The sequence below is a fragment of the Myotis nattereri genome (assembly GCF_964212035.1).
Source record: "Myotis nattereri genome assembly, chromosome: 1".
NCBI classification, from domain to species: domain Eukaryota; kingdom Metazoa; phylum Chordata; class Mammalia; order Chiroptera; family Vespertilionidae; genus Myotis; species Myotis nattereri.
The window spans coordinates 175,585,204-175,611,119 of record NC_138075.1 but is presented as its reverse complement, the minus strand read 5'-3'; the positions used below and the strand labels follow the sequence as shown (position 1 = coordinate 175,611,119).

Sequence of the window (25,916 nt, the reverse complement as noted above, 5' to 3'; positions counted from 1 at the left end):
TGAAATCAATAAGAAACATATTTAAAAAAAATGCAAAAGCAATATTAATATTACATTTAAATACCAAGCACTTCAAAGTGCATAGAAAACTGATCACCCTCTAAGTATGAAGGGTTAGGAAATGACATCTGAGGAGCATGTTTTCCTGGAATGGAATGTACCCTCTGCCAGTTTTTCAGAGTGAGAGGACATGCAATTATAACCTGTAGATCAGCACCTGGGTGCCTGTACCATTATGTGACCTCCTCCTCTGAGAATTCATCACCTGAAAACTGACCATGTCCAAATGGTTGATCTCCATTGCTTATTCTGTTTATCCAACTAGGCAATGTAAGTTATTTAGTAAAATAATAGTATTGGGTATGAGATAATGAGATAGTATCTCACATTCTCTCTTTCTCTCCTTTTATAGTAACAGATTACCAAGAAGGGTCAGGGGAAAATTCCCATGCTATTTTCATTATTTTAGGATTCTGAACATATCCGTAAGATGATGGAAGAAGACAGTGGGACTATCTTGTTCATCTTGGAATCATCAAGGCCTTGCACAGGGTCAATTTATTGCTTTTGATGTTGTGTTTCCTATCTAATAAAGAGGGAATATGCTAATTGATTGCACCACCCTCAAAGATGGTGGCGCCCACAGCCAATAAGGAGAAAATATGCTAATATACTGCCCCACCCTCAAAGATGGCAGCACCCACAACCAATAAGGAGGGAATATGCTAATTGACTGCCACACCCTCAACGATGGTGGTGCCCACAGCCACAAGATGGCCTGCAGGGAAGGGCAGTTGTGGGTGATCAGGCCAGCAGGGGAGAGCAGTCAGGGGCAACCAGCTAGCAGGGGAGGGCAGTTGGGGGCGACCAGGCCTGCAGGGGAGGGCAGTTGGGGCAACAGGGCCGGCAGGGGAATAATTAGGCATCGATCAAGCTGGCAGGGGAGTGGTTGGGGGTGATTAGGCTGGCAGGCAGAAGTGGTTAGGGGCAATCAGGCAGGCACGCAGGCAGGCAGGCGAGCGGTTGGGAGCCAGCAGTCCCGGATTGTAAGAGGGATCCCAGATTGGAGAGGGTGCAGGCTGGGCTGAGGGCCACTCCCCCCACCCCCGCCCAGTGCATGAATTTCATGCAACGGGCCTCTAGTAGTTATATAAGATGTTACCACTGGGGAAACTGGTTAAAGGGGACAGAGAACCTCTCTGATCTAACTTTATAACTTCCTTTGAATTGGTAATTATTTGAAAATAAAAAAGTTAAACAAGTATTTCTTGTTTAACATAGAGTCTTTACATATAATATGTTCTTGTTAACATAGAGTCCTTACATATAATAAGTTCTTAAAGTATGTGCAAGTCATAAATATAGTATGACATTAAAGGAAAGTGAGTGTTTGCTGAATTCAAGTGGAAGAAATAACCAACAAACAGAAACATCCTCTATTCTTTAAAAACTAGATTTATCTGTGTGTATGCACTACACTTTGAGCATTTTGCCCATTTTTGTTGTGCTTTGGATCTTCCCACAGATACTTGAATATATATATGTCCATTAAAGCAAGAGCTCTTGCATATAGACTCTAGGAACTGTCGTTACTAATTGTGAATTATTAAATGTGAAAAAGAGAACTACTGACCTCAGCACCATGGGCTCCAGAGCCTGGGAGGCCAATCGTTCAAACATCCGCTGGAGGGGCGGATGCAGCGCGTGGTCCTCGTCAGCCAGGGCGGCACTGCACCGCTGCAGCAGTCGTGCATGAAGTCCGGCCTCACACATGACCTGCTGGTTTCTCTCTGTGTGCACCAGGGCTTGTAAAATATTTGCCACGGCAAGTTGGAGGTCCAAAGCATGCTAAAGTTAACAAAAAAATCCACACCACCAGGGCATTCTTAGTAAGAAAGGTGACAGTTGTCTCCACATGAAGCACACCTTTTAATTCAAGGTCTCAACATGCTGTGAATTACTTTCCGGTTCATTAAGTGGCTGGCTTAGTGACACAAAGGCTCCAGAGGCTGGGCAAACTCTTGCCATCCTCATTTTGTTGGCATTACCAGCTGGACTCAATTCTCTTCCAAGTCTTTTATATTACACTAGAGACCCGGTGCACAAATTTGTGACGGTTAGGGTCCCTAGGCCTGGCCAGTGATCAAGGCTGATCGGGGCCTTCCGGCTGCTGGCCAGAGCCTCCCCTTCCTGGCTGCCAGCTGGGGCCTTCCTTTGTTCTGCACCACCCCCTGGGGGTCAGCACATGTTATAGCAAGAGATAGAACTCCCGGTCTCCTGGTTGAACCTCCGTAGGGACACTTTGCATATTAGCCTTTTATATATATGTAGATGACTGTATAGCTAATAGTATTTTTATTTTTATAGAAATGGTGGCTGTGAAGTCTTTTCATGGTGGGTAAATAGCCAGTTTAAAGGAAGTCCTATTATTTACATTTATGACATTTTAGGTCTTAGAGGCCATACATTTTAACAAGATTTGTCAACCTAACTCCAGGTCACCCAAACTTTTGACTGTTACAAGTCAAAACAGATAAATGCCTTCAAAGTGGTATCTTTGGTCACTTTTCTTTCTGTACTACTTACTAACAATGTCCACTGCTGAGCAGGATTTATAAGGAAAAACAATAATTTTCATACCAAAAATAACCACCTTGGCTGTATTTGTCAAATGAATTATATTCTAAAACATTCATAGCTATCATTCATGAAGAAAACTAATAAAATTACTGAAAACTAATATAAATTACTGAAAATTAATAGAAAACCCTGTATTTTTTCCTTTACCTACTTGGATATGTGATATGCCTTCCTACCTTTCTGACCCCACTCCCTTGCTCATGCAGGCAAACCCACATCCTTTCGAAAACTCATTAAAGACAGAAGGAGCTGACAGCACCAAGCTTACTTCTGGCTGTGCCACTGACCCCACAGAGGCCAGGAGGTCCAGCATCGCCAGCATGGCTCCCGGATGGATGATGACAGCGTCCGAACTCTGGAGAGAGGAAGTTGCCACATGTAGTTTCAGGTCATTTTTAGGAGGGTACACGGGGGGAGTTGAAACAGAATGATATGCATGCCTATGAAAAAGAAAGAAGGGTAATTTGGTATTTAATTCCAATCAGATTCTTTTAATTCCTTTTTCTGCTAATAAGCAAAAATCCTTGTAATTCAAAGTTAGGCTACAAAACACCTTAACTTTGGGATATAAAAAGGCAATTATCAATTCTTAATGAGTCACATATAGACTATTTAACTACCAATTCCTGTAGACTCTTATGCGTCCTTACCATTTACTATTTGGATTGTTTCATTAAAGAATGGCACACTATGAATACAGTTAACACTGCTCTATGATAATATTTACAAGTTGCTAAGAGTGTAGACCCTAAAAGTTCTCATTACAGGAAAAAACACACACATTTCTTTCTTTTTTTTATTGTATAAATAAGAGATGATAGATGTAACTAAACTTATTGCAATCAACATTTCACTATATGTAACTGAGATAATTATATTGTGCTCTATGTCAATTATATCTCAACTAGAAGCCCGATGCACGAAATTCGTGCAAGGGGCTCGGGGGACCCCTCCCCTGCCACGGCAGCCACCTCTGCCTCGGCCTTGCCTCAGCCCCGCCGCTGCCGCCACCACCAGGGCTTCATCTGAAAGGTTGTCCAGAAGGACGTCCGGTCTAATTATCTATTATTATAGATAAAACTGAAAGGGGTGGGGGAAGAATGACACCTGTACCAGGAGATATAAGTAGGTGAAATCATAGCACTAGGAAAGGTGACAGTTCTGATAATATGTGATGAGAGTGCAAGTTAAATTAAATTCCTCAATAAAATTGTTTTTTTTAAAATTACATATGTGTTTTTAACTTTGCGTTAAGCCATAGATAACAGAATCAAGAACTAGCAAGACCAAAGTGGCTTACTCTGTTTAACTGGGCCAATGGACTCAGGGTTGGCTCAGAATCATCAAGGGAGTTTTCCTTTAGCTTATTTGGAACTACACTCACTTTCTTTTACATTTTCCCCCACCACTGAAAATATTCCACACAATTGTTACAAAGTTAGAAGGCATATTTTACATAACAAGCTTCTAGAGTTAGAAAGTCTAGTCATGTCCTGAATATACATTTCTTCTCATCAATGATTTCCACTTTCTATTTCATACTATTCTTCTACAATTCATGAGTTGTGCACATTTTGCATCTTGGCTCTAGAAAATAGATGCTTGTGGCTTTAGCCTATGGGAGCTCTTTGTTCCAGTGGCTCAGCATAACTGGTCTAATGCTGAGCTCTGTCACCGAGAGCAGTACGGTTTCAGCTCTGGCACAAGAGCTGCTTGGGAAACAGATGCTTAAAGTCAGTGATTTAGAAGCAAAGAATTGGCACTGCCAGGTTTGTTTGTTTTTAAGCTCTATTCTCTTTTTAACAGACAATGAAAATATTCAGCTTCACTTAAAAAAAAGAACAGGGTCTCTCTTAGTTTATTTAAAGTCAGCTTATCCCACACCCACTCATTTTTTTCAACTCCGTGTTTTTCTGCTGATTTTGTTCAGAAATATTTAATTTCTAAACTTAAGACATTTGTAAATGCTATAACCAATAGCTATCCTCCTCTTAAGCTGTTCCCTTTAGTCTTTAAAATATTTAGAACTATGCAGAAAAAGATTCTTAATTCCTTTATAGTATAATATGAATTCCCAACCATTAAGAAATTTCATAAAAACTGTTTTAATTACACACACAAAAATAACCCAAATTTGAGGATAAACATAGATTCTAATTGTATATTTTAGTTATAGGCCTTCCAAAATTATTTCTGAATTTCCAGATTGCATATAGGTTTGAACTTGAACTATGGATATACCTAAATATATAACTATTATAGTAGTAAGCTTTTTTTTACCTTACATGAGGAAACAATATTCTGATATAGGAATCACATTCATTCTTCTCAAACTAGGAATATATTTCAAACAATGTAGAAAACTAAACCATGGTATTTATTAATTAAAATTAGGGCTATTTTTATAAGCATTTTACAACACTAATTCTTACTAAGTCACTTAGGTATCACCACAGGCATACCACTTTTTAAATGTAGAGATTACAGTAAACTTATTCAATGTATAATTCCTGAGCAAAACCTAACCATTTGCAAAGACAGGATAAAATGACATTCAAAATTTAGTTAATTTTTATGTTGTACTTTCTTTTAAAACTTACAGAAATTGTTATTTTCATATTTCAATCTAAGCTCTTAGAATATACATATATAAACTTATCTATATCTTTGAATATATATGCTTAAATCTTTAAATCCAGAATTTGCTCTGCCATAATTATCATCAAGTGTGCAGAAGCACTAAGTAATGGACGCCATGTTTGAATGATAACTGGTACTTGCCACCCTTTTCTTCATTGCAGATATATTCTGGAGTGTCTTGGTTATTAATTTGTATTTTGTTTTCACTTCCTCTAACTCTGATTAAACATCACTCAGCTATAATCATATTCCATTATTCCTCTAGATAATTAATAATAAAAAGGTTATGAGTTTTAGTTTTCAAAATATGAAGTGTCTTAGTTCTTTTCCCCCCAATTCTTAAACTAAATAGAGAAGAATCTCTAGGATTTTATATACCAGAGAATTATCACAAGTACAAAACTTCCTTAACACCTGAATACAAGCCATAAAAACTAATACAATGTTAGTTTCTCCTTTTGCCAACAAAAACATGTTTTGCAGCAAGAAAAAGATGCCCATGAGCTGATGTAATTTATGTTCTCAAGCTGTTCTAATTTTGGAAGTTTGCATGTGTAAAATAAAAACATTGTATTTCTTATTAGCTTATGATTCTTATCACTTAGTAAAATGTACGTAACCTAGTCAGAATGACAATCTTAAAATGTCAACAGTGGTCTTAATATTATCATGAGCTTCCTTGAGGTGACATCAACTTGTAAACCGGATTAGAATTCTAATGGACAAGATTCAGTCAACTAGGATGTAGATTCCAGGTAGTTTCCCCTTACATCAAGACATGGCATCCTTACAGGTAGCTATGTTGCAAATGAAGACAAACTATTTCTGATCTAAAGCTTTAAATAATTCTTCATGATATGAAATAACATGCTGTTTAAAAAATAGTTAAGTTCTAATGGATTTCTTTTTTTAATGGGGTCCTTTAATCTGTAAATTTCTATTAAAATTATTTTGCAGTTTTAGTTAATAGTTAAATAGGGTTATATATTTTTAAATATAGTTCTTTTTAAGCCTTTACATTTATGACAGAATTATAAAGGTGATTTTAAAAAATAATTAAAACTATTTAGTCATTGAAACTAATTTTCTAGCATCCACTAGCAGTTCTATATAATAGTAAGAGCACATAAATCTTCAAACCCAACGAATACTTTTGGTCTCACTCATTTTAGCAGCTTAAAAAAAAGCACCAGATCCTCAAATTGATGTTACAGTCTCTTGAATTAAGAAGTGCTCTTAAAGCCTGAGCTGGTTTGGCTCAGTGGATAGAGCGTCAGCCCACAACTGAAAGGTCCTGGGGCCATGCAGGAGGCAACCAATTGATGTGTCTCTCTCACATCGGTGTTTCTCCTCCTTCCTTACATTCTCTCTAAAAATCAATGGAAAATATCCTCGGTGAGGACTAACAACAAAAAATGCTCTAAAAAAAAAGTAGTCGTTTTCAAATACAAACATATTAAAAAATGCTACATTCATTTAAAAATATTCTGAACTATGCTATGATTTACTGGAAGAAAATGAGCTATAAGCCCCAGTGTAAATTAAGAAAAAAGGGAAACATAAGTCCATACACCTAATGAATATTACTACTGAAATACATTAAAATACAGTCTGTGACAAATACTTTTGATATAAAAACTCCAATTATAATGAAGTTTCAAAATCAGAATAGAAATAAAATTAAACAACAAAAGGGACATCAGGATTTATTTTTAAAAAGCCACAGTGGAAGATTAACACAGACTTAAGTACTTGTACTTGGTCATAAGGAAAACTGGGGAAGTAAGAGTAATTGGTTCCAAGTGCACAGAATACAGTCATGGATCATAATTATGGAATACGGATGGATCTTAACTGTACTCTTGCCAACTAACTGCTGGTTCTTTATAGTCCATAAGCTTTCTGTATGAGGTGGACTAGTTTGGCTTAGGAAGAGATTTACACAGAACCAATGAAAGCAAGAACTGGGGTAGGTTTTTCCTTCACCTTTTCAAAGGTTAGCTGTGACACTTCTCTCTAACAGCACCACATTTAAACTGGTGGAAACTGACTGAGAAAGCACATACTTCCTTGCCGGTGCTGTGATGCTCATTTGAAAGCAGTAGGAGAAACAAACAAACAAAATTGATCCCCAGGCACATTTAAAGTAAAAAGAAAAATCAGGAAAGTACTCCATTTAAAGAGGCACTAAGTCCTCATTTCTACATTAATTTTAATAAAACATATGCTTCTCTAAAGCAAAATGCATATTTTAGTCTAAATAATAGAGTTGGATGACACATGTCCTTTCTATCTTCATAGTATCAATACGTTTTACTCATAAATATACTCAGAAGTTGACTATTAAAACAAACAAAATACATATATAGAAAGCCAAAAAAATTGAAGTTACAAAGCACAATCATCACATTAGCATATAATTAAGCAAAAAAGAAAACCCCCCACACAAACAAAGATCAACTTCTGTTGTAAGATCAGTACCTTTTCCTGGACAGAGCTGGTGTGCCCCAGGGAGAGGGGAGAGAAGACTCACTTGTCAGGCAAGGAGGGATCTGTTCTGCACGACTACAGACAACAAAACAGACAGGGTGGTTTAGAGAGGTTAGCAGAGAGCACCACGTTGGTGGTTGGTTAGTTTCACAAATACCAGTAAAAGTTTAATTAGAAATGTCCTCCATTCTCAGCAGGAACAAGGAACAAGACTATAACACATGCACTGAGGGAAACAGGAAAGCATGCTTACAGCCAATGCTTATCTATTAATGTTAACATTTAACACATTTGTTAAACAGAGTGCTGTAAGCCCTGTTTTTGACAAAGCAAACTAAAAATGAGGCATACTAACTAGGATAAGTAGAAACTGAGGAAAAAGAAGGTGAATCCAAAATTTAAAAATTTCTATTTTAAATTGCTTATTCGATGAATACAGCATTATCCTATGTTTCCAAAGAGATAATAATATAATATGCATTTTTATTTTTGAGATGAGAAAAATTGGAAAACAATTTTTCTTATGTTACTTGTATTTTCTTCTCTAAATATTAAGGTAAAAAATATTAAGAAGCAAGAAACATCTCAATAGATATTTCAAAGTAGATATTCAATAATGAAAGGTATAAAATCTAATAGATGTCCTACCCAACACAGTTATTTGCTTAATTTATGGGGACAATATAAAAATAATTATTTTATTTTATGCAATAAAACAATGGTAACTGTCAAGTGAAAATGCTTGGGAGAAACTTACAGTATGATCACTCTGACACTATTTTCAGTGAGAACTTAATTGAAAGCAGTTTAAAAATCGAAAGTAAGTGATATAGGTAAGTGGCACTCCAATGATCTCCCTTAGATCTCTGGATTCCCCTCATCAGAGATTTTATCAGTGTAACTGTTTATTTACATGTCTATATTTAAGCTAAAGAATGGCCATGACCCAGGTCATCTGGTGCTGAGCTGAACGTGCTGAGCTGAACCCACAATGCCTACCACAGCGACTTGGCACTCATTTAATGGAGAATGAGTAACCAAGTCTGAATTATCTCTTGATAGGGAGTTCTATCACTTTTTAAGGATTATGCTGAGAATATATCAAGTGTTTGGAAATAAATACAATCATAACCATGTTCTCCTATGATAACTAATATCATTAAGTCCAGATGTATCTAACATTGTTGAGAATAAAGAAAAAAGACGCCGAAACCGGTTTGGCTCAGTGGATAGAGCGTCGGCCTGCGGACTGAAAGGTCCCAGGTTCGATTCCGGTCAAGGGCATGTACCTGGGTTGCGGGCATATCCCCAGTAGGAGATGTGCAGGAGGCAGCTGATCGATGTTTCTCTCTCATCGATGTTTCTAACTCTCTCTCTCCCTTCCTCTCTGTAAAAAATCAATAAAATATATATATATATATATATTAAAAAAAAGACAATAGTAAACATCACTCCATTAACGTAAACTTCTTAGAAATTGCTTCAAGAGTAGCCCTAGACAGTTTGGATCAGTGAATAGAGCGTCAGCCTGCAGACTGAAGAGTCCTGGGTTTGATTCTGGTCAAGGACACATGCCCAGGTTGCAGGCTCAATCCCAAGTAGGGGGTGTAGAAGGCAGCCAATCAATGATTCTCTCTCATCACTGATGTTTCTATCTCTCCCTTTCCCTTCCTCTCTGAAATCAATAAAAATACATTAAAAAAAAAGAGCTAACTGACCCTTGATTTACAAATAATACACAGATGACTATGTTGAAAAACTTAACATCAAAGCAATAGTAATATTCACAGATAAAGTGATAGACAAGTAATTGAGAGAGAAGATTCATTTGTTTTCATTTTCCTTCAGGTTAACTTATAATTTAAGCCTCTATGTTGAAGTCATATATAGTATACCCTTTTAATTCAGAGCTTTTGACAGAGCAGAGCCATACCTGTCAAAAGAATCTGTGGCTACTTTGTAGAGATAAATAAAGAGTTTACTGCAGTGCTGTAAAGTGGGTGACACCGAGTCCATCGAAGTTATGTCTTCCTCTAAAAGTCTCTGAAATGGCTGGGTATTTGAGGGGAAGACATTCATGGGGCTTATTTTCCTTAGGTCTGAGAAGCAGCCAAGAAACCGAACGGCATCTGCCAATTTCTCATACTGAATCTCTGTTTTGAAGAAATGAGAGTTGGCTGGCTCATAGCGCATTGCTGCAGTCAATGTGCAGAACACAGTGTGGAGAAGTTCAAATACTTGGTTCTGGTTCACTTTCTCCCAGCCATTCTTCGGTGGCAAGCTCAAAGATCTTTCCATGGCAACAAGCAAGGACGTTATGTATACAAAGCCTCCAACTTTCCTAAAAACTGTTCTTGACCGATGGCTTTCTCGAAGAACTGACAGGAGGGCCTATGGGGGACAATAAAATAAACTTGTAATTCAAATAAAATAAAATAAAATCATACAGGAAATGTCCAAGGACTATACCACCATTCTGTGAACATCTGAAATAAATGTTTTTGTCATTTACCCAAAAAACCCCCACAAAAAACCAGTCCTGTGAAGCATATCAAATATTTTGCCAATTAAAAAATGCCATAGAGGCAGAAGATAATTTTAGGAAATACTAACACGTATTCCTTTTGATAGAATAAGGCTATATCCAAATCCTGGCTGAAAAGATTTCCCTATGTCTGTGATAAATAATATTATCAATGAATTCAGTAACTTTTACAAAGTAATGTTTTTATTAAATAAGTAAAATACATAATCTAGTATAATTTTACACAGTCACAAGAACTTATGACTGTCTATATATAGGGTATCCCCAAAATATGTATACATACTTTGAATTACTAATTTCAATGGTTTAAATCTGAAAAGAAAGAAACATCAATTGAGCTATCAGAAAAAAAGTATGTATACATTTTTTTGAGACACGCTGTATATAAATTAATTTAGTTTATAAAGGATGAGACAGATAATCAGGACAGCCAAGACATAAACTATTTCAACTGCTATAAAGTCACCATATACAGATGCTTTGGGAAGAGGCTTTACCTCCACATATGTTACAAATCCAATTAAAAAGGAACCAAGAAAAGAGGAAAATGTATGTTAAAAATGTTAGCAACCAAAACACCTTTTGAAGGTACTTGTTTTTTTTTCCAATGATCCCTTCAAATATACAAATGACCCCAATGTTGACAGGCATGTAGATTTCCTTCTTGTCTAAGAGATAAATTGTGGTCAAATTAATATTGCTTTTAAAATAAAATGCATACTCAAAATTATACTCAATCAAAATAGGATGAAATATACAATAGTATAAAGAAAAAAATGCAAACATCTCAATATTGATAAGAAAGTAACTGAATAAAGTAAATGTTAAAAGAAATATGATTCTAGAAAGTAGCTATTATTTCTGTGATGTCTGTGGCAAGAATGGGGCAAAGATACTAAGAGAGGAAGTCAGGGGGAAGAAAACATATTCCCAGGGCCTTGGAGGCCAGGTTAAAGACACCACCTTTTCTTCTGCTACTACTATTTTGACGTAATTTTAGAAAACAGCAAGAATAGTTCATAATAGTTAAGTCAGTTAAAAATAACCACATATTTTAGTAGAAGAGTAGTAACGCACACTCTTACCCTTAAAATGTCAGTCTTCAACTGCAATTCTGTGGGTGGGGCTGAATGCATTAATCCCAGAAGCGTGCCCATGTCATCATCCCCATTTGGAGAGAGCACCAGCTGCTGGATAATCATCAGGGCATGCTGCCGGCATTGGGGGTATCTCACTATATTATGTGCACATCTTGCACCTCCAAATTCTCGGAAAATTCCTTGAAGGGAGAAAAATTTGATCTTTTTGTATGAAGAATAGCTCAAAAAATGCAAATAAGACCTACACACCTATTTCACCTTTTAAATTACAATACAAAATTGTACTGTAGGATGTCAACAAAGACATATACAAATTTTCTCTAGATTTCCTTAAATGCAAGATTAATGTCCTGATATGTTCACCACATTTAAATTATCCAAATCTAAACATTCAAAAATTTCATAGGTAGAAACCAAAGGGACCCAATATTTTTATGTCAAGTCTTTAAACTGAATAATACTTGAAATCAATTTACGTAACCCTGTCCAGGTGTTTCAGTAGGTTAGATCATGGTTTCAATATGCCAAGGTTACATACAGGTTTGATCCCTGGTCAGGGCACATACTGGTATGAGAATCAACCAATGAATGCATAAATAAGTGGAACATCAAATCAATGCTCCATTCTCTCCCCTGCCCCTTCTTTTTCTCTCTCTATAAAAATCAATTAAAAAAAAAAAGATTTTAAAAAATCAATCTTTTAGATAAACAGTTTTTAGATAAACAATACCCTAAGTAAATGAGATTTAAACTAAACAAGGCTTCCAAAATAGTAAGAAAAGGATAAAATAAAATTATTCTCCAATGAAAAAAATTATAAGGAACCAAACTTTTTAGTTAGGTAAAGCACACAAACAAAAACAATTGTTCCAAATGCATTACTCAGTTGATTTATTTAATCCTTATCCCCTATTGTACAGATCAGAGATGAGGCATAAAGAAGCTGAGTGATGTGGCCAAGGCCAACAGCTGACAAAGGGCAGGGTAGGATTTATGCCTAGATAGCCCAGCTCTATAGACTGGGCTCCAGCCCACAAGTGATACTGTTCTCACATCAAATACCATCTTCAATATTAAAAAATGGACCAAGTGACCTAAATCACGAATTAGCATTTCCTCCAAACTAAACATTCTCTCCTTTGCACTTTTATAATACCTTGCATATGCCACTTTATATTATAGTACTTTATAGCAAAGTCTTAGTATTATTTACTTATATGTTTGGTCTCCCATTAAACTTGAATTTCCTTCTGGTGTGTGTTTCAATAAGTATTTCCTGAGAGAATAAGTGTTAGTATATTTTGCTGTAGCAGCCACTGTCCTTTCTATTTAGTGATTTTCTAATTGCTAACTTTTTAGGAATTATATGACCTTGAAATGAGTGTAAGTCATGTGCTTGCAATTTAGCACATGGAAGACCATGTTTACTTCCTGGTTGCATTAGTGCCCATGAGGTAATCATTATTACTAATATGTCTTGAATAGTTCTAAGAGCAAAGCACTGTTTTAAGTGCCTGAAATCAGACGGTTAGTAATATCTTTCTTAACACAGAGAAGACAGTTGATGAGAAAAGAATTTTGTAAAAAAGTGTAGCAGTCTGAAAGTGATTTTCAGTCACATAGAGTAAGCTCTCCACTCTCATAGATTAGAATTGTTCCATCCCTCCCTGTGGGTCATGCCACCAAAAAATTTGTCCGAGAATTCTTGTTAGTATACCCCTATTATGTTTCCGACTATCTCAGTCAACTAAACCTAGTTAGTAGAAATAAGGAGATTATGCATTATATCATGGACAACCTGTTAATATCATATCCATTAAATCTCATCATATTAATTGTTTGAATTACCTACTAAATTCATTCAACTCTGTCTTGGCATTTGCCCAAAATGCATTTAAATAATTACTTATACAGTTATATTTCCAATTAGGTTGTAATTCCTTTGGGAAAAGAATTATCTTTACGTCTCTAACACATGGCATTGTGCACAAGACAATATATTTTATTTTTTTAAATAGATGTTTTAAAAATTTTTTTATTTTATTGTTAAAAGTATTACAAGTAGTAGTACATATATCTCCTTTTTTCCCAATTGACCTCCCCCCAGTCTCCCCTACTCGCCCGCCCTCCCCCCATCTGCCTCCCATATATGCCCTCACCATCCCCCTCCCAGTGTCTTCTGTCCATTGGTTATGCTTATATGCATGCATACAAGTCCTTCGGTTGATCTCTTACCTCTCCCCTCCCCCAACCCTCTATGTTGAATGTTGAGTTCTGCATTCAGACAAATAGACATGCATTTGTGCCTTTGCTAGTTCAATCATTCACTCATTCATTTGTTTACGGCAGTGGTTCTCAACCTTCCTAATGCCGCGACCCTTTAATACAGTTCCTCATGTTGTGGTGACCCCCAACCATAAAATTATTTTTGTTGCTACTTCATAACTGTAATTTTGCTACTGTTATGAATCGTAATGTAAATACCTGATATGCAGGATGTATTTTCATTGTTACAAATTGACATAATTAAAGCATAGTAATTAATCACAAAAACAATATGTAATTATATATGTGTTTTCCGATGGTCTTAGGTGACCCCTGTGAAAGGGTTGTTCCACCCCCAAAGGGGTTGTGACCCACAGGTTGAGAACTGCTGATTTACAGCATCCCATAACAATATTTTTATTTTATTTTTTAAATCTTTATTGTTGAAAGTTTTATATATGTTCCCCCTTTTTCCCCATTGACCCCTTCTAGCCTCCCCAGTCCCAGGCCTTCACCACACTATTGTCTGTGTCCATGGGTTATGCATATATTCATAAAAGTTCTTTGGTTGATCTCTCCCCACCCCACCCAGCATTCCCTCTAAGATTAGAAACCATAACACTTAAGATGCAATTCAAATTCCTCAGCATAACCTAAAAGACTCTATATGATCTATGCACAATCCACTCATCTGAACTCACCTCCTTATCACTTACTTCTCTCTCAAGTTGTATGCACACTGTTCCTGAGAGGTTTCTGACATTGGCTAAAATTTCAAGTATCTTTTTTAAATGCAAGAGTGATAATTTATAAATACAGTTGGACTGTGTTGATGACAGATAGAAAAGGATTGAAGAGAAGTTGAGACCAAAGATAAAGCAAAAGATTTAATGAATCCAATTTACCTGGGAGAGGCAAGTTTTATTAGAGAATTGTTTTTCAATATTTCCCTAGGTTGTAACGTTATAATACTCAAACTTGAATTGCTAAAAAAATTAAGAAAACTGTCATATGAAGCAGATATTTTGGAAAATATTTAAATAAATAAATTTATTAGACTAAGAACCTGTATTATGTAAGTAAAAAAATAGAAAAAAGAATACTTCAAACATAAGGCACACAATGAAATATAAGAACATTTTTTAAAATAACACTTAAATATTTGGTCATTAATATATTGGTAAAGATTGAAAGTATTGCATTTCTAGAGATATGATAGTACCATCACTGAATCAATAGTTTTTTCTCTTAAGTGATAAGAGTATTTCAAAAGCAAGAATCATTAGAGAAGCCATAACCAGAGGTAATATCCTCCCAAAGCATTTGCTAGAAGCTTTTTTAATCACCTGCATTTGTGTTTGATCCTTGAAGAAGCAATGTCAAGGTCTCCATAACCAACAAAGCCAGATGTTTTTGGTCTTCAATTGAACTATTATTTCTTGAGTCCCCTAGGAAAAAGGATCAGAAGTCTAAATCACAAAGGTTATAAGCTTATTTTTTATTCAATTTTCTTTTGATAATTTAAAAAGTATATCTTTAATATTCACGCTTACTACTAATACAATTGATATAATACAACCTTTAAAAATGATACACATGTCTACCAGCAACCAAAAGTAAAGTCAAAATCCATGTTTACGATTTTATTTTGGTGAGGCTAGAAAGTTAGTTATCTAACAAATATTGAAAAGAAAAAAATGCCAATCAAAATTAATTATATTCTTCTCACAGGTGCTTTCCTTGTAAAGGAGGTTCACCAAAATATCTGGTTCATATGACAGTTTTCTTAATTTTTTAGCAATTCAAGTTTGAGTATTATAATGTTACAACCTAGGAGAATGCTAGATTATAATGCACCAAAGAGAAACATTTATGAACAGTGCTATCTATTTAACTTGTATTATTTCATTCAACACACTTAATACTTAACTTTTAAGTGCCATATACTACCACATTTTCATCAGATTGATCAGAAAGGGTGAAAAACATAAAATTTAAGATACATAATGATACTAGATGTGTGTATACATAACACTACTGAAGAGATAAAACTATTTGTTCTCTATAGTTAACAAAGACATTTGAAAGCACCTAAGCATCCCAGTTGCTTCTAGAAGCTTTTTAAAATCCCTCTAGAAAAATAGTAGACACCAGTCATGTGAATCATAAATGTTTTCTTCAGTTTTTACCTTAAATTTTCTTCCACCACAATGACATATTTCTGGGTCCCACCCACTTCTTCCCCAACTCCAGAGAAGAGGCTGAATGAACAAGTTAACTCTGGGAAATACTCACAAAGATGTCACAATAATGCACATCAGTAAGTCATTCAAGTCAATAACCAAATGAAAGGCAAACCATGAACAGAACACCTTGTCCCAAGACCTCTGTCAAATAAAATAAAATTATGGAAAATGCTTTACCTTGTTCATTTAGTGCCTGAGTTGGATCCTTCAAGAGGGCAGCATACTTGTGCAAAAGGGTTACCATGACCTCCAGAAGGCCCACCTCCCTGAACACATCTTTAAATATGTAGTCATGTCGTGTAAACTTCAGGAGTGTTTTCATTGCAATAATGCTACAGTGGTAAGAAGAGCTAGATTTTAAGAGAATGCTAACACTAATAAGTTCTTTACAAGGGATATAATTTAAGCTAAAAACGACGAACTCCAACATCTCAAAGTATTTGCTTTGCACTTCTGGGAGTTTAGAAATCTTCTCTGCAAACTGTGACAATGTGTGCTGTGACTCGAGGATGAAATAATTGGCATTGTCAGCCATGTAAATATTTGTGATGGCATCAAGGATGATCTGGGCAAGAAAGTTGGTTTTTGCTTTTAAAAATGCGTTCTGAAGAACTGCAAAGGCTTGGACGTTTCTCACACTGTGACCTATAACAGAAAATAAGAACACAATAGTAGGTGCATGTGATAGTTTATTTAAACATTGCAATTGTAACATTTATCAACTGTTGACCAAAAACACATCTGGTTTTATGAAAGGTCTTACCTTTCTTCATCAGGTTCAGCCATTTAATTAAAGATAAATAACACCAATTAAACTTGTAATGCAATATTGAGAATATTCTGGTTCAAGAATAGTGGATGTTGAAACATTATACAATTTTAGAGAAGAAAGCATCTTATATAGATTGAGGCATCAGAGTTTGAAAATAAGAAGGGCTGTTGCTTTTTATTATCTGTAACCTTGACCTTGACTATAAGAAGTTACCTCTCATATTTTCAAGCTGAAGAAGTAACAGGTTTGAGAACAGCAAGAATGACAGCAGGAAAATAGGGAGGGAACAAGTTTCTAGTTTCCAATTTTCCTCTTATAATTAAAACATTAGAACTTTAAGTTGGAAATTTCTTGTTTTCAAGCTAAAACTGCAATTTCTTTACATATGCTTGTTAAAGCAATCCATGTCCAACTACTAGCTATTTTTATTTGTTTTACTAACTATATTTTTAAACATCTGATTTTCAATTTGTACCCATGGCTTGTATGAGGTGAATTAGTGACAATAATTATAAAGAATTAACACAAAAAGTATTTGAGGCACATGAAAACAAGTGCTTGCCTCTAAAAACTATCCATAGGTTCAAATCTAGAGCAATATGAGGCATTTGCCAAGAGTGACCAAAAAAATTAACATAGAGCCTTACAGAATAAGCTGGATTTTAGAAAGAGGATAAACAGAACTAGGAAAAATATAAAATGGGTTAGAACAGCTATGGGCAAACTACGGCCCGCGGGCCGGATCCGGCCCCTTTTGAAATGAATAAAACTATTGAAAAAAAAAGACCGTACCCTTTTATGTAATGATGTTTACTTTGAATTTATATTAGTTCACACAAACACTCTATCCATGCTTTTGTTCCGGCCCTCCGGTCCAGTTTAAGAACCCATTGTGGCCATCGAGTCAAAAAGTTTGCCCACCCCTGGGTTAGAAAGACCACTGAGAGTCCCTAGCTTGGGCATTATCTGAAAAAATGCAAAGATCAAAAAATTTTCAGTCTATATATGATTTCAATTTTATCTACAACACAAATTTATCCCATATGTGGCAAATACCAAAGATTTATCCTTACTTCTAGCTCCTTATTAATAGTATGCTTGTTCTTTTTGAGGACATCTCCACTTTCTTATTACCATCAGGTGATTAAAAAATAAGCTTAGCCTGGCCAGTGTGGCTCAGTGGCTGAGCACTGACCTGTGAACCAGGAGTTCGAGGTTCAATTACCGGTCAGGGCATATGCACAGGTTGCAGGCTCCATCCCCAATGGGAAATGCAGGAGGCAGGTGATCAATGATTCTCTCTAATCATTAGTGTTTCTATCTCTCTCTCCCTCTCCCTTCCTCTCTGAAATCAATAAAAAAAATATTTTTTAAAAAACTTGATAAAAATAAGCTTAGACAGACTGATGGACATGCAAATATAATAGTCTGACTATATGTGACAAAAAGATGACAAAGTTAAAGAATAACTCTAACCAATATTTTGCATCTTTTTGCTAAGTGACATTATCGAGTCTCATTATAAAGAAAAGAGTTAAAAAGAGCTGAGTTTAGGGTACTATGAGAAAATTTGGATTTTCCTAAGTTTCATCTTCATTATTGGTTTCCAATGATGTCACTGACAAAAGACAAGGCATATTAATAACCAACTCGAGAACAAGCTGTCCACCACAAAGAGCTGAAATGAACACAATGTGTACACGTACACATACACACAATTAAATCAAATGTAAAATGTCAAAATCTTGCATACAAAGATAACACTCAAAATGCAGTAGTCAACAGAACATTAGGAGGCTCTTAGTAATTTCTTTTTAGTTATAGTAATAAATCTGCCCTGATCCATCCTTAATCCTACTTGTTATTAAATTCATGTAGGGACCATGAACATAATGTAGTTAAAATAGGTTGACCCTATAAATGACCAAGGAACATAGAGACTGCTAGTCTCCATCACAGGCTTCAAGAACAGAGCATTTTAACGAATTCAATTACTCATCAGTCTTACTGTACATAAACTCAATCATTTCCTGTGACTAATTGAGAAAAAGAAATTTTCTATTTGTAATATCATTTTCAAATTTAGTAGATCTTATGTACAATGGAACTAAACAAATTTGATCAATTGGCTTTCTATCAGAAAAAGTATCTAAAGGAACAGCTGAATAGTAACACCAAAATAAGTAGCATATAAATTGAAGTATATTTTGAAAGCTGATGTTATCAGGTAGTTATTCAGGACTGTCATAACCATTAAATTTCTACAATATTTAATTGAGAAAGGAGAATAATAATTAAATCTAAAAGATAATTAAAAGACTGCTCTAATATCTTAACTAAACAGATCTATTCTGTATAGTTTCAAATTTTACATTAACTGACTTCAATCTGTTTGGTACACAAATAGCTAAAAATAATAGAGGTAAAGTGAGGAAATCATTCTAACAGATGACAATTACCATCTCATTACTTTCAAGTCTATACAAGCAAAAACAAAAGAAAATGAATTAATCTAAGGTGTGAAAGGACAGTGGAAAATACAACAAAAAATAGAGCTTTCTTATTTTCAGAATCGAATGTAAAAGTGAGTGTTTGAAAAAAGAGCCTAAATGATACAGGCATAAGTAAAATGCAATACAAATAAAGGTCTAAATAAGGAAATTGAAGAGTTCATTCCATACTCAGACACTAAATATTATTATTTTTTAGATTTGAAGCCATCAGTTATGAAATATTGCAGAGAATGGATCTGAAGTGGTGAGATGAATAGAAGAATGAAAAGGTAAAACGACACCTATGGTCATACAGATGACTGATCTTCAGAGCCTCAACTAGGTTGTGGCAGTAGGGCTGGCAAGGAAGGAAATCAATGCATGCTTAGTGTAAAATTGAAAATAATGACTAAATTACACTTGTGAATGACCAGTGAGAAGGAGGCTGGCTAAACAATGTGAACGGTTACATTCCAGCAAGCCAGCTGAACATCAGCCCTGGCAATGTGTGCATCCAGCCCAGATTACATGGACCAAGAGCTTTTCACAGTAAGCCCATGACAGAGACTGCAGAGCACTTCAGTTACTAGCTTGAACAAAAACACATTCTTTTCTTATGAAGAGATATATTCTTTATTCTAAAAATATTAAAAACATTCACTCTGCTTAGGGAACAAATTTGAAAGCTATGAAGAGGCATGAATTATGAAGCACAACCTCACAATTGTGTTTCTGGAATAATTAAGATGAAAAATCACCATGGAGTTGTTATTAATCAGCAGGACTATTTCTTAAAGGAAAGGACTGTTCCATTTTTAAAAATTTATTTCTTTAGAAAAATCTCTCTGCTGGTGAAGATACAAAATTTTATAAAAGCTCCTGCTGTACAATACATAAATAGAAGTCCCTTTTAAGCGTTAACATATCAAAACAGATATGTTTACCAGCTTTATTAATAACTTAGTTTACTTTTTATTTGAAATTTTTGATTTCTATACAATTTAATTATATATAAAAACAGCACTAAAAATAAGATAGGTAAATTATATCTATATATAGAGCAACAAAAGGCAAATGTATCCTCTTTTAAATGTAACTATCGATAAATGGGTAAAAATTTCTTGGTAACAGGAATTTTCTTTTGATAGACGATGAAAGGAAACCAGTGAAATCAGAGAAAATATTTCCCAAAGTACCCTGAACAAATAACTGGCAGAAAGTAAGATAAATAGTATCAAGTATATCAGAATAGGCACAGCCCCAACTTATAAACAGTCCAAACCAAAGAGTTACAGTTTGTAAAAGACTATTACTGCCTCATTCTATCAGTGTTACACACGACATCATCACAATTGGCTTTCCTAATTTCCATTTCTGTACAATGGTCCATCATCTCTTATCCAAACCTAGATTAATAAGAAATGTAACACCCCTACCCAGCTGGAGTGGTTTAGTGGTTGGAGCATCAGCCCTTGCACCTTGGGGCTGCAGGTTCAATAATTGGTTGGGGTGCATATGGAAGGTAACTGATGGATACTTCTCTCTCTGTCTCTCCCCCTTCCTCTCTCTAAGCATGTCCTCTGGTGAGGATTAAAAAAAAAAAAAAAAGAAATGTACCCTGTGAAGCCCACTAAAACAAATAATCAAATTTAACAAAGTCATTGGTAAGAAGGATATTTTAAAACACTGTATTTTTAAAATTAGCAGCAAGCAATCCTAAATGAAATGAAGAAAACAGTATCACAACAGTATCAAAAAATAAAATATTTCAGATACATTTAACAAAAACACTGAAAATCCTGTACAAAGTACATTATAAAATATTGCTGAGAGAAAAATAATAAGACTCGAATAAATCAAAAGCTGTATCTTCATGGATTGGGGTACTCACGATGTCAATTCTCCCCCAAAACAAATTGATCTATAGACTCAATGTACTCCCAATCAACATATCTCAGCAGGCTTTTTATGTTTTCAACTAGAGACCGGTGCATGGCATTCGTGCACACTGTGTGTGTGTTGGGGGGGGGGGGGGGCGGGGGGAGGGGGGCGTTGCCCTTAGCCTGACCTGCACTCTCGCAGTTTGGGACCTCTTGGGGATTTCTGCTTACTGGCAGGTGGACATCCCCAGAGGGTCCGAGGGGTCCTTAATGCTGCTGTGGAGGTGGTAGAAGCTCCCGCCACCGCCACTGTGCTCGCCAGCTGTGAGCCTGGCTTCTGGCTGAGCGGCACTCCCTGTGGGGGTGCACTGACCACCAGGGGGTAGCTCCTGTGTTGAACCTCTGCCCCCTGGTGGTCAGTGCACGTCATAGTGACCGGTCATTCTGCCTTTTGGTCGATTTGCATATTAGCCTTTTATTATATAGGATAACTCAATAGTAAAATTTATATAAAGTCCAAAGGACCTAGAGTAGCCAAAATAATTTTGAAAAGGAAGAACAAAATTGGACAACTTAAGTGACTTTATTTCAAGACTTACTTTAAAGATACAGTAATCAAGACTGCGTAGTATTGGCTTAAGGCACATTAACCAATGGAGCAGAAAAAAGAAAGGGTCCCATATTGTGATATATGGTCTTTTCAACAAAGAGACCTGGCACACCTGGATATCCATATTGTTAAAAAAAAAATTACTTCCTATCATTTATAAAAATTAACTTAAATTGATTCTCAAACCTTAATGTAAGCATTAAAATATGTACCTCCTAGAAGAAAACAGAGAAAATTTTAGTAAACTTGGCTTAATATTTCTTAATATGAGGCAAAATCCATAAAATATAGGGTGTTCCCCAAAATGAAACACATCCATTTTTGATAGCTTAATTGATGTTTCTTTCTTTTCAGATTTAATCCATTGGAATTAATAATTATTCAAAGTGTGCTTACATATTTTGGGACACCTTGTATCTTAGCAGTGATAAATTTGACTTCATCAAAATTTAAATTTCTCTTCTTCAGAAAGTGCTAAGACAAAAAAAGGGCAAGTAAAGACTAGAAGAACTTAAAATACATATTTTATAAAGCACTTATCCAAAAATAGGGGTCAAATGGCAAATAAGCATATGAAAAAATGCTCAAAATTATGTAGGAAAATGTGAAGTAAAAAACCACAATTAGAAACTACTACATACTCACTAGAAAATCTAAAATTAAAAAAACAAAACAAAAAACTAGCACCATCAAGTGTTGCTGAGGGTGTAAAGTAAACTTTCATACGTGGCTGATGTAAACACAAATTGGGAAAGCCACATTAGAACACAGTTTGGCAGCTCCTCGTACAGTTAAACATAGATGTACCAATACCCAGCAACTCTACTGCTTGGTATTTATCCCAAACAAATGAAAATTTATATCCACACAAAAACATATTTTATATGAATGTTGATAGTAGCTTTACTCTGTTCATCGTAGCTTTACTCATGATAGTTAAATAAATGCCATCAACTGGACAACTGAAGTGACTTTATTTCAAGACTTACTTTAAAGATACAGTAATCAAGATTGTGTAGTATTGGATTAAGACACATTAACCAACGGAGTAGTAAAAACGAAGTGTCCCATATGGTCATATATGGTAGGAGAGCCAAACAATTAAATAATAGCCAGTATCAAAACGGAACAAATTTCAGGTACCCTATATAATAAAACCCTAATATGCAAATCAACTGAATGGTGGAATGACTGGTCACTATGATGCACACTGACCACGAGGGCGCAGAGGCTCAATGCAGGAACTGCCATAGGGGGAGTGCCACTCGGCCAGAAGCCGGGCTTATGTCAGGCAAGTGGAGAGGCGGTGGCGGGAGCCTCTCCCGCCTCCGTGGCAGGCGGGCAGGCAGTAAGGAGCAAGGGGTCCCAGACTGTGAGAGCCCCAGACTGTAGGAGGGATGTCTGACTGCTGGCTCAGGCCCAATTCCCGAGAGGGCGCAGGTCAGGCTGAGGGACCCCCCCCCCCACACACACACCCAGTGTACAAATTTTGTGCACCGGGAATCTAGGATGTAATAACAGGATGAATCTCAAGTGAAAGAAGCCAGATACAAATAACTACATACTGTATGATTCCAGTTTATGAACTTCTAGAAAGGGTAAAACCAAAGTAGAGCAGTGGTTACCAGGACAAGGGGTAGGGAAATAAGGATTGAATGCAAAGGGCAACAAGAAACTTTTTAGAGGATGGGATGTTCTTTATCATGATATGGTGGTGATGGTACAACCATATATAATTATATATTATATGTTAATAATTATATATGGTTGTACCATCACCATCATATATATGGTTGTACCAACCATAATTATATATGGTTGAACCATCACCATCATCAAATCCAACACTCACAATGGATAGATTTTATGTGTATGTAAATATCTATATATCTATATAAAAGCCTAAGCGACCGTTAGGACAGGATGACCAGCCGGTAGCTATGATGCGCACTGACCATAAGGGGGCAGACGCTCAATGCAGGAGTTTCCCCCTGGTGGTCAGTGCGCTCCCACAGCCAACCTCCCGCATTCCCCCTGCCCCTCCCGGCCCCAATCATCTCCAAGGCTGAGGGTGCACTGGGCCTCTAGAGTGTGTGTGTGTATGTGTGTATAACTAAAAGGTATTATATATTAACTGAGGTATTATATATATACAAAATACCTCAACACTCCTGACCAAAAAAAAAAGACATTCAATAGTCCCTTTGTGTGGAATAAAGCTATATACACTAGTCCATACCATAATGCTGCAAAGTAGGCTATGAGAAAAAGGTAATTTTGAATTATAAATGAAAATCAAAATTACCTAAGTTGATCTATTTATTTTACAGAAGATTGTATCATTTTTTCCTGATATTTAGAAAGGTTAGGTCATTCATGGACACCTGAATTCTGACTCTTAGGTTAACATCCTTCCTAGTTAACCTTGCATTCAGAAACATATGTCACTGAATTCTCATGGAAATCCCAGGAGGTGCTGGGTTTTATATTTATTATCCCTGTTATGGATAAGACAACACCAGGCAGACGAATGGGGACGGTTATTTTTGCTGCATTAATCCTCTCATTACAAAATTATACTATTGTAACTAGCTATTATACCAGTGTCATGATCATACTGATTATCCAAATGAAAGAACAAAAGTCTAAAATAGGAAGTACATAGATTGCTGAGCTATTTTTAAATTAACTAAGAGAAAGAGTTAACTATAGAGTACTCAAGCTAGAATCGATAAATTAGAAGTATTTTGAGACCCCTATTTTTCAAATATTGAATAAAATGAAGCTTTAAACTGCTCAGAAAATATGCCTGAATTTCTTATTGCACAAACTTATTTATTTCTACTAATTTTTAGAGAGAAAGGAAGGGAGAGGGAGAGAGAAAGAAACATCAAAGATGAGAGAGAATCATCCATTGGCAGTCTCCTGCACACTCCCTACTGAGGGCTCAAGCCTGAAACCTGGACATGTGTCTGATGGTGATGTCTTGGTTCATGGATGGATGGATGCTCAATCACTGAGCAACACAGGCCAGACTGCACAGACTAATTTAAAAAGCTCTATACAATCTACACACTGAGGGTACATCTTATCACAGTAAGTTTGACAACTCAGTAATCTAAGTCATGCCTTTTCAGTGTAATTTTCTACAATAAATCACATTTAGGATTTTCTAATAAATTCATTTATTCTCAGTGACTTAAAATCTTATAACTGATTACTATGTCACATAATACATACATAATGTTCTGTGAAATTTAAACAAACAGACATGCTGCTATTTTTTGGCTAATTAAATTCTACATGCAAATATAAACATATTGCATATTTACCAAGTGACAATCATGTGAAAGAAACCATTAGAAGCCCCCAGCTTCACATTACTTCAGAATGTTCAGAATGGTTATTATGTACTTAAAATAAATAAGTAAAAGCCCCCTTTTATTTTTTCAGTTGATATTCAATTGCAGTTGATATTCAATGTTATTTTATACTAGAGGCCCGGTGCACAAAAATTTGGAGGGACCCTTGGGAGGGTCCCTCAGCCCGTCTGTGCCCTCTCCCAGTCTGGGACCCTCGAGGAATGACCACCTGCTGGCTTAGGCCCGTTCCCCAGGGGATTGGGCCTAAGCTGGCAGTCAGAACCCTCAGGGGATATCCACTTGCCAGCAGGGAGCAGGCCTAGCTGCAGTAGGACATCCTTAGCGCTGCTGAGGAGGCGGAGAGGCTCCCACCACCACTGCTGTACTGGCAGCCGGCAGCCTGGTTTGTGGCTGAGCAGAGCTCCCCCTGTGGGAGCAAACTGACCACCAGGGGGCAGCTCCTGCATTGAGTGCGTGTCATAGTGACCAGTGATTCCCAGTCATTCTGCTGTTAGGGTCAATTTGCATATTACCCTTTTATTATATAGGAGAGAGGCCTGATGCATGGGTGGGAGCTGGCTGGTTTGCCCTGAAGAGTGTCCTGGATCAGGGTGGGGGTCCTGCTGGGGTGCCTGGCCAGCCTGGGTGAGGGGCTGATGGCTGTTTGCAGGGTGGCCACAGCCCCTTCAGAGTGGGGGTCCCCGCTGGGGTGCCCAGCCAGCCTCGGTGAGGGGCTGATGACTGTTTGCAGGCTGGCCACAGCCCCCAGCTACCCAAGCTCCCAGTGGAGGCTGGCTGAAAGCAGGTATCTGGGATTTATTTAGCTTCTATAATTGAAACTGTTGCCTTTTGCAGAGGCCACAGCCGGCCAGGC

The 25,916-nt window shown here is 36.4% G+C and overlaps 1 protein-coding gene across 2 annotated transcripts in view; it reads right to left on the bottom strand.

Annotated features, from left to right (window-relative positions):
• The window catches only part of WDFY3 (WD repeat and FYVE domain containing 3), a 176,933-nt gene that overhangs the window by 108,867 nt on the left and 42,150 nt on the right, over positions 1–25,916 (bottom strand). For both annotated transcript variants that reach the window (XM_081094948.1, XM_081094949.1), the window contains exons 8-14: positions 16,104–16,571; positions 15,027–15,128; positions 11,401–11,594; positions 9,704–10,161; positions 7,762–7,845; positions 2,909–3,080; positions 1,634–1,848 (exon numbers count right to left, since the gene is read on the bottom strand). In XM_081094948.1, the coding sequence (XP_080951074.1) occupies positions 1,634–1,848; positions 2,909–3,080; positions 7,762–7,845; positions 9,704–10,161; positions 11,401–11,594; positions 15,027–15,128; positions 16,104–16,571 (1,693 nt within the window). The remainder of the gene's footprint in view (positions 1–1,633; positions 1,849–2,908; positions 3,081–7,761; positions 7,846–9,703; positions 10,162–11,400; positions 11,595–15,026; positions 15,129–16,103; positions 16,572–25,916) is intronic.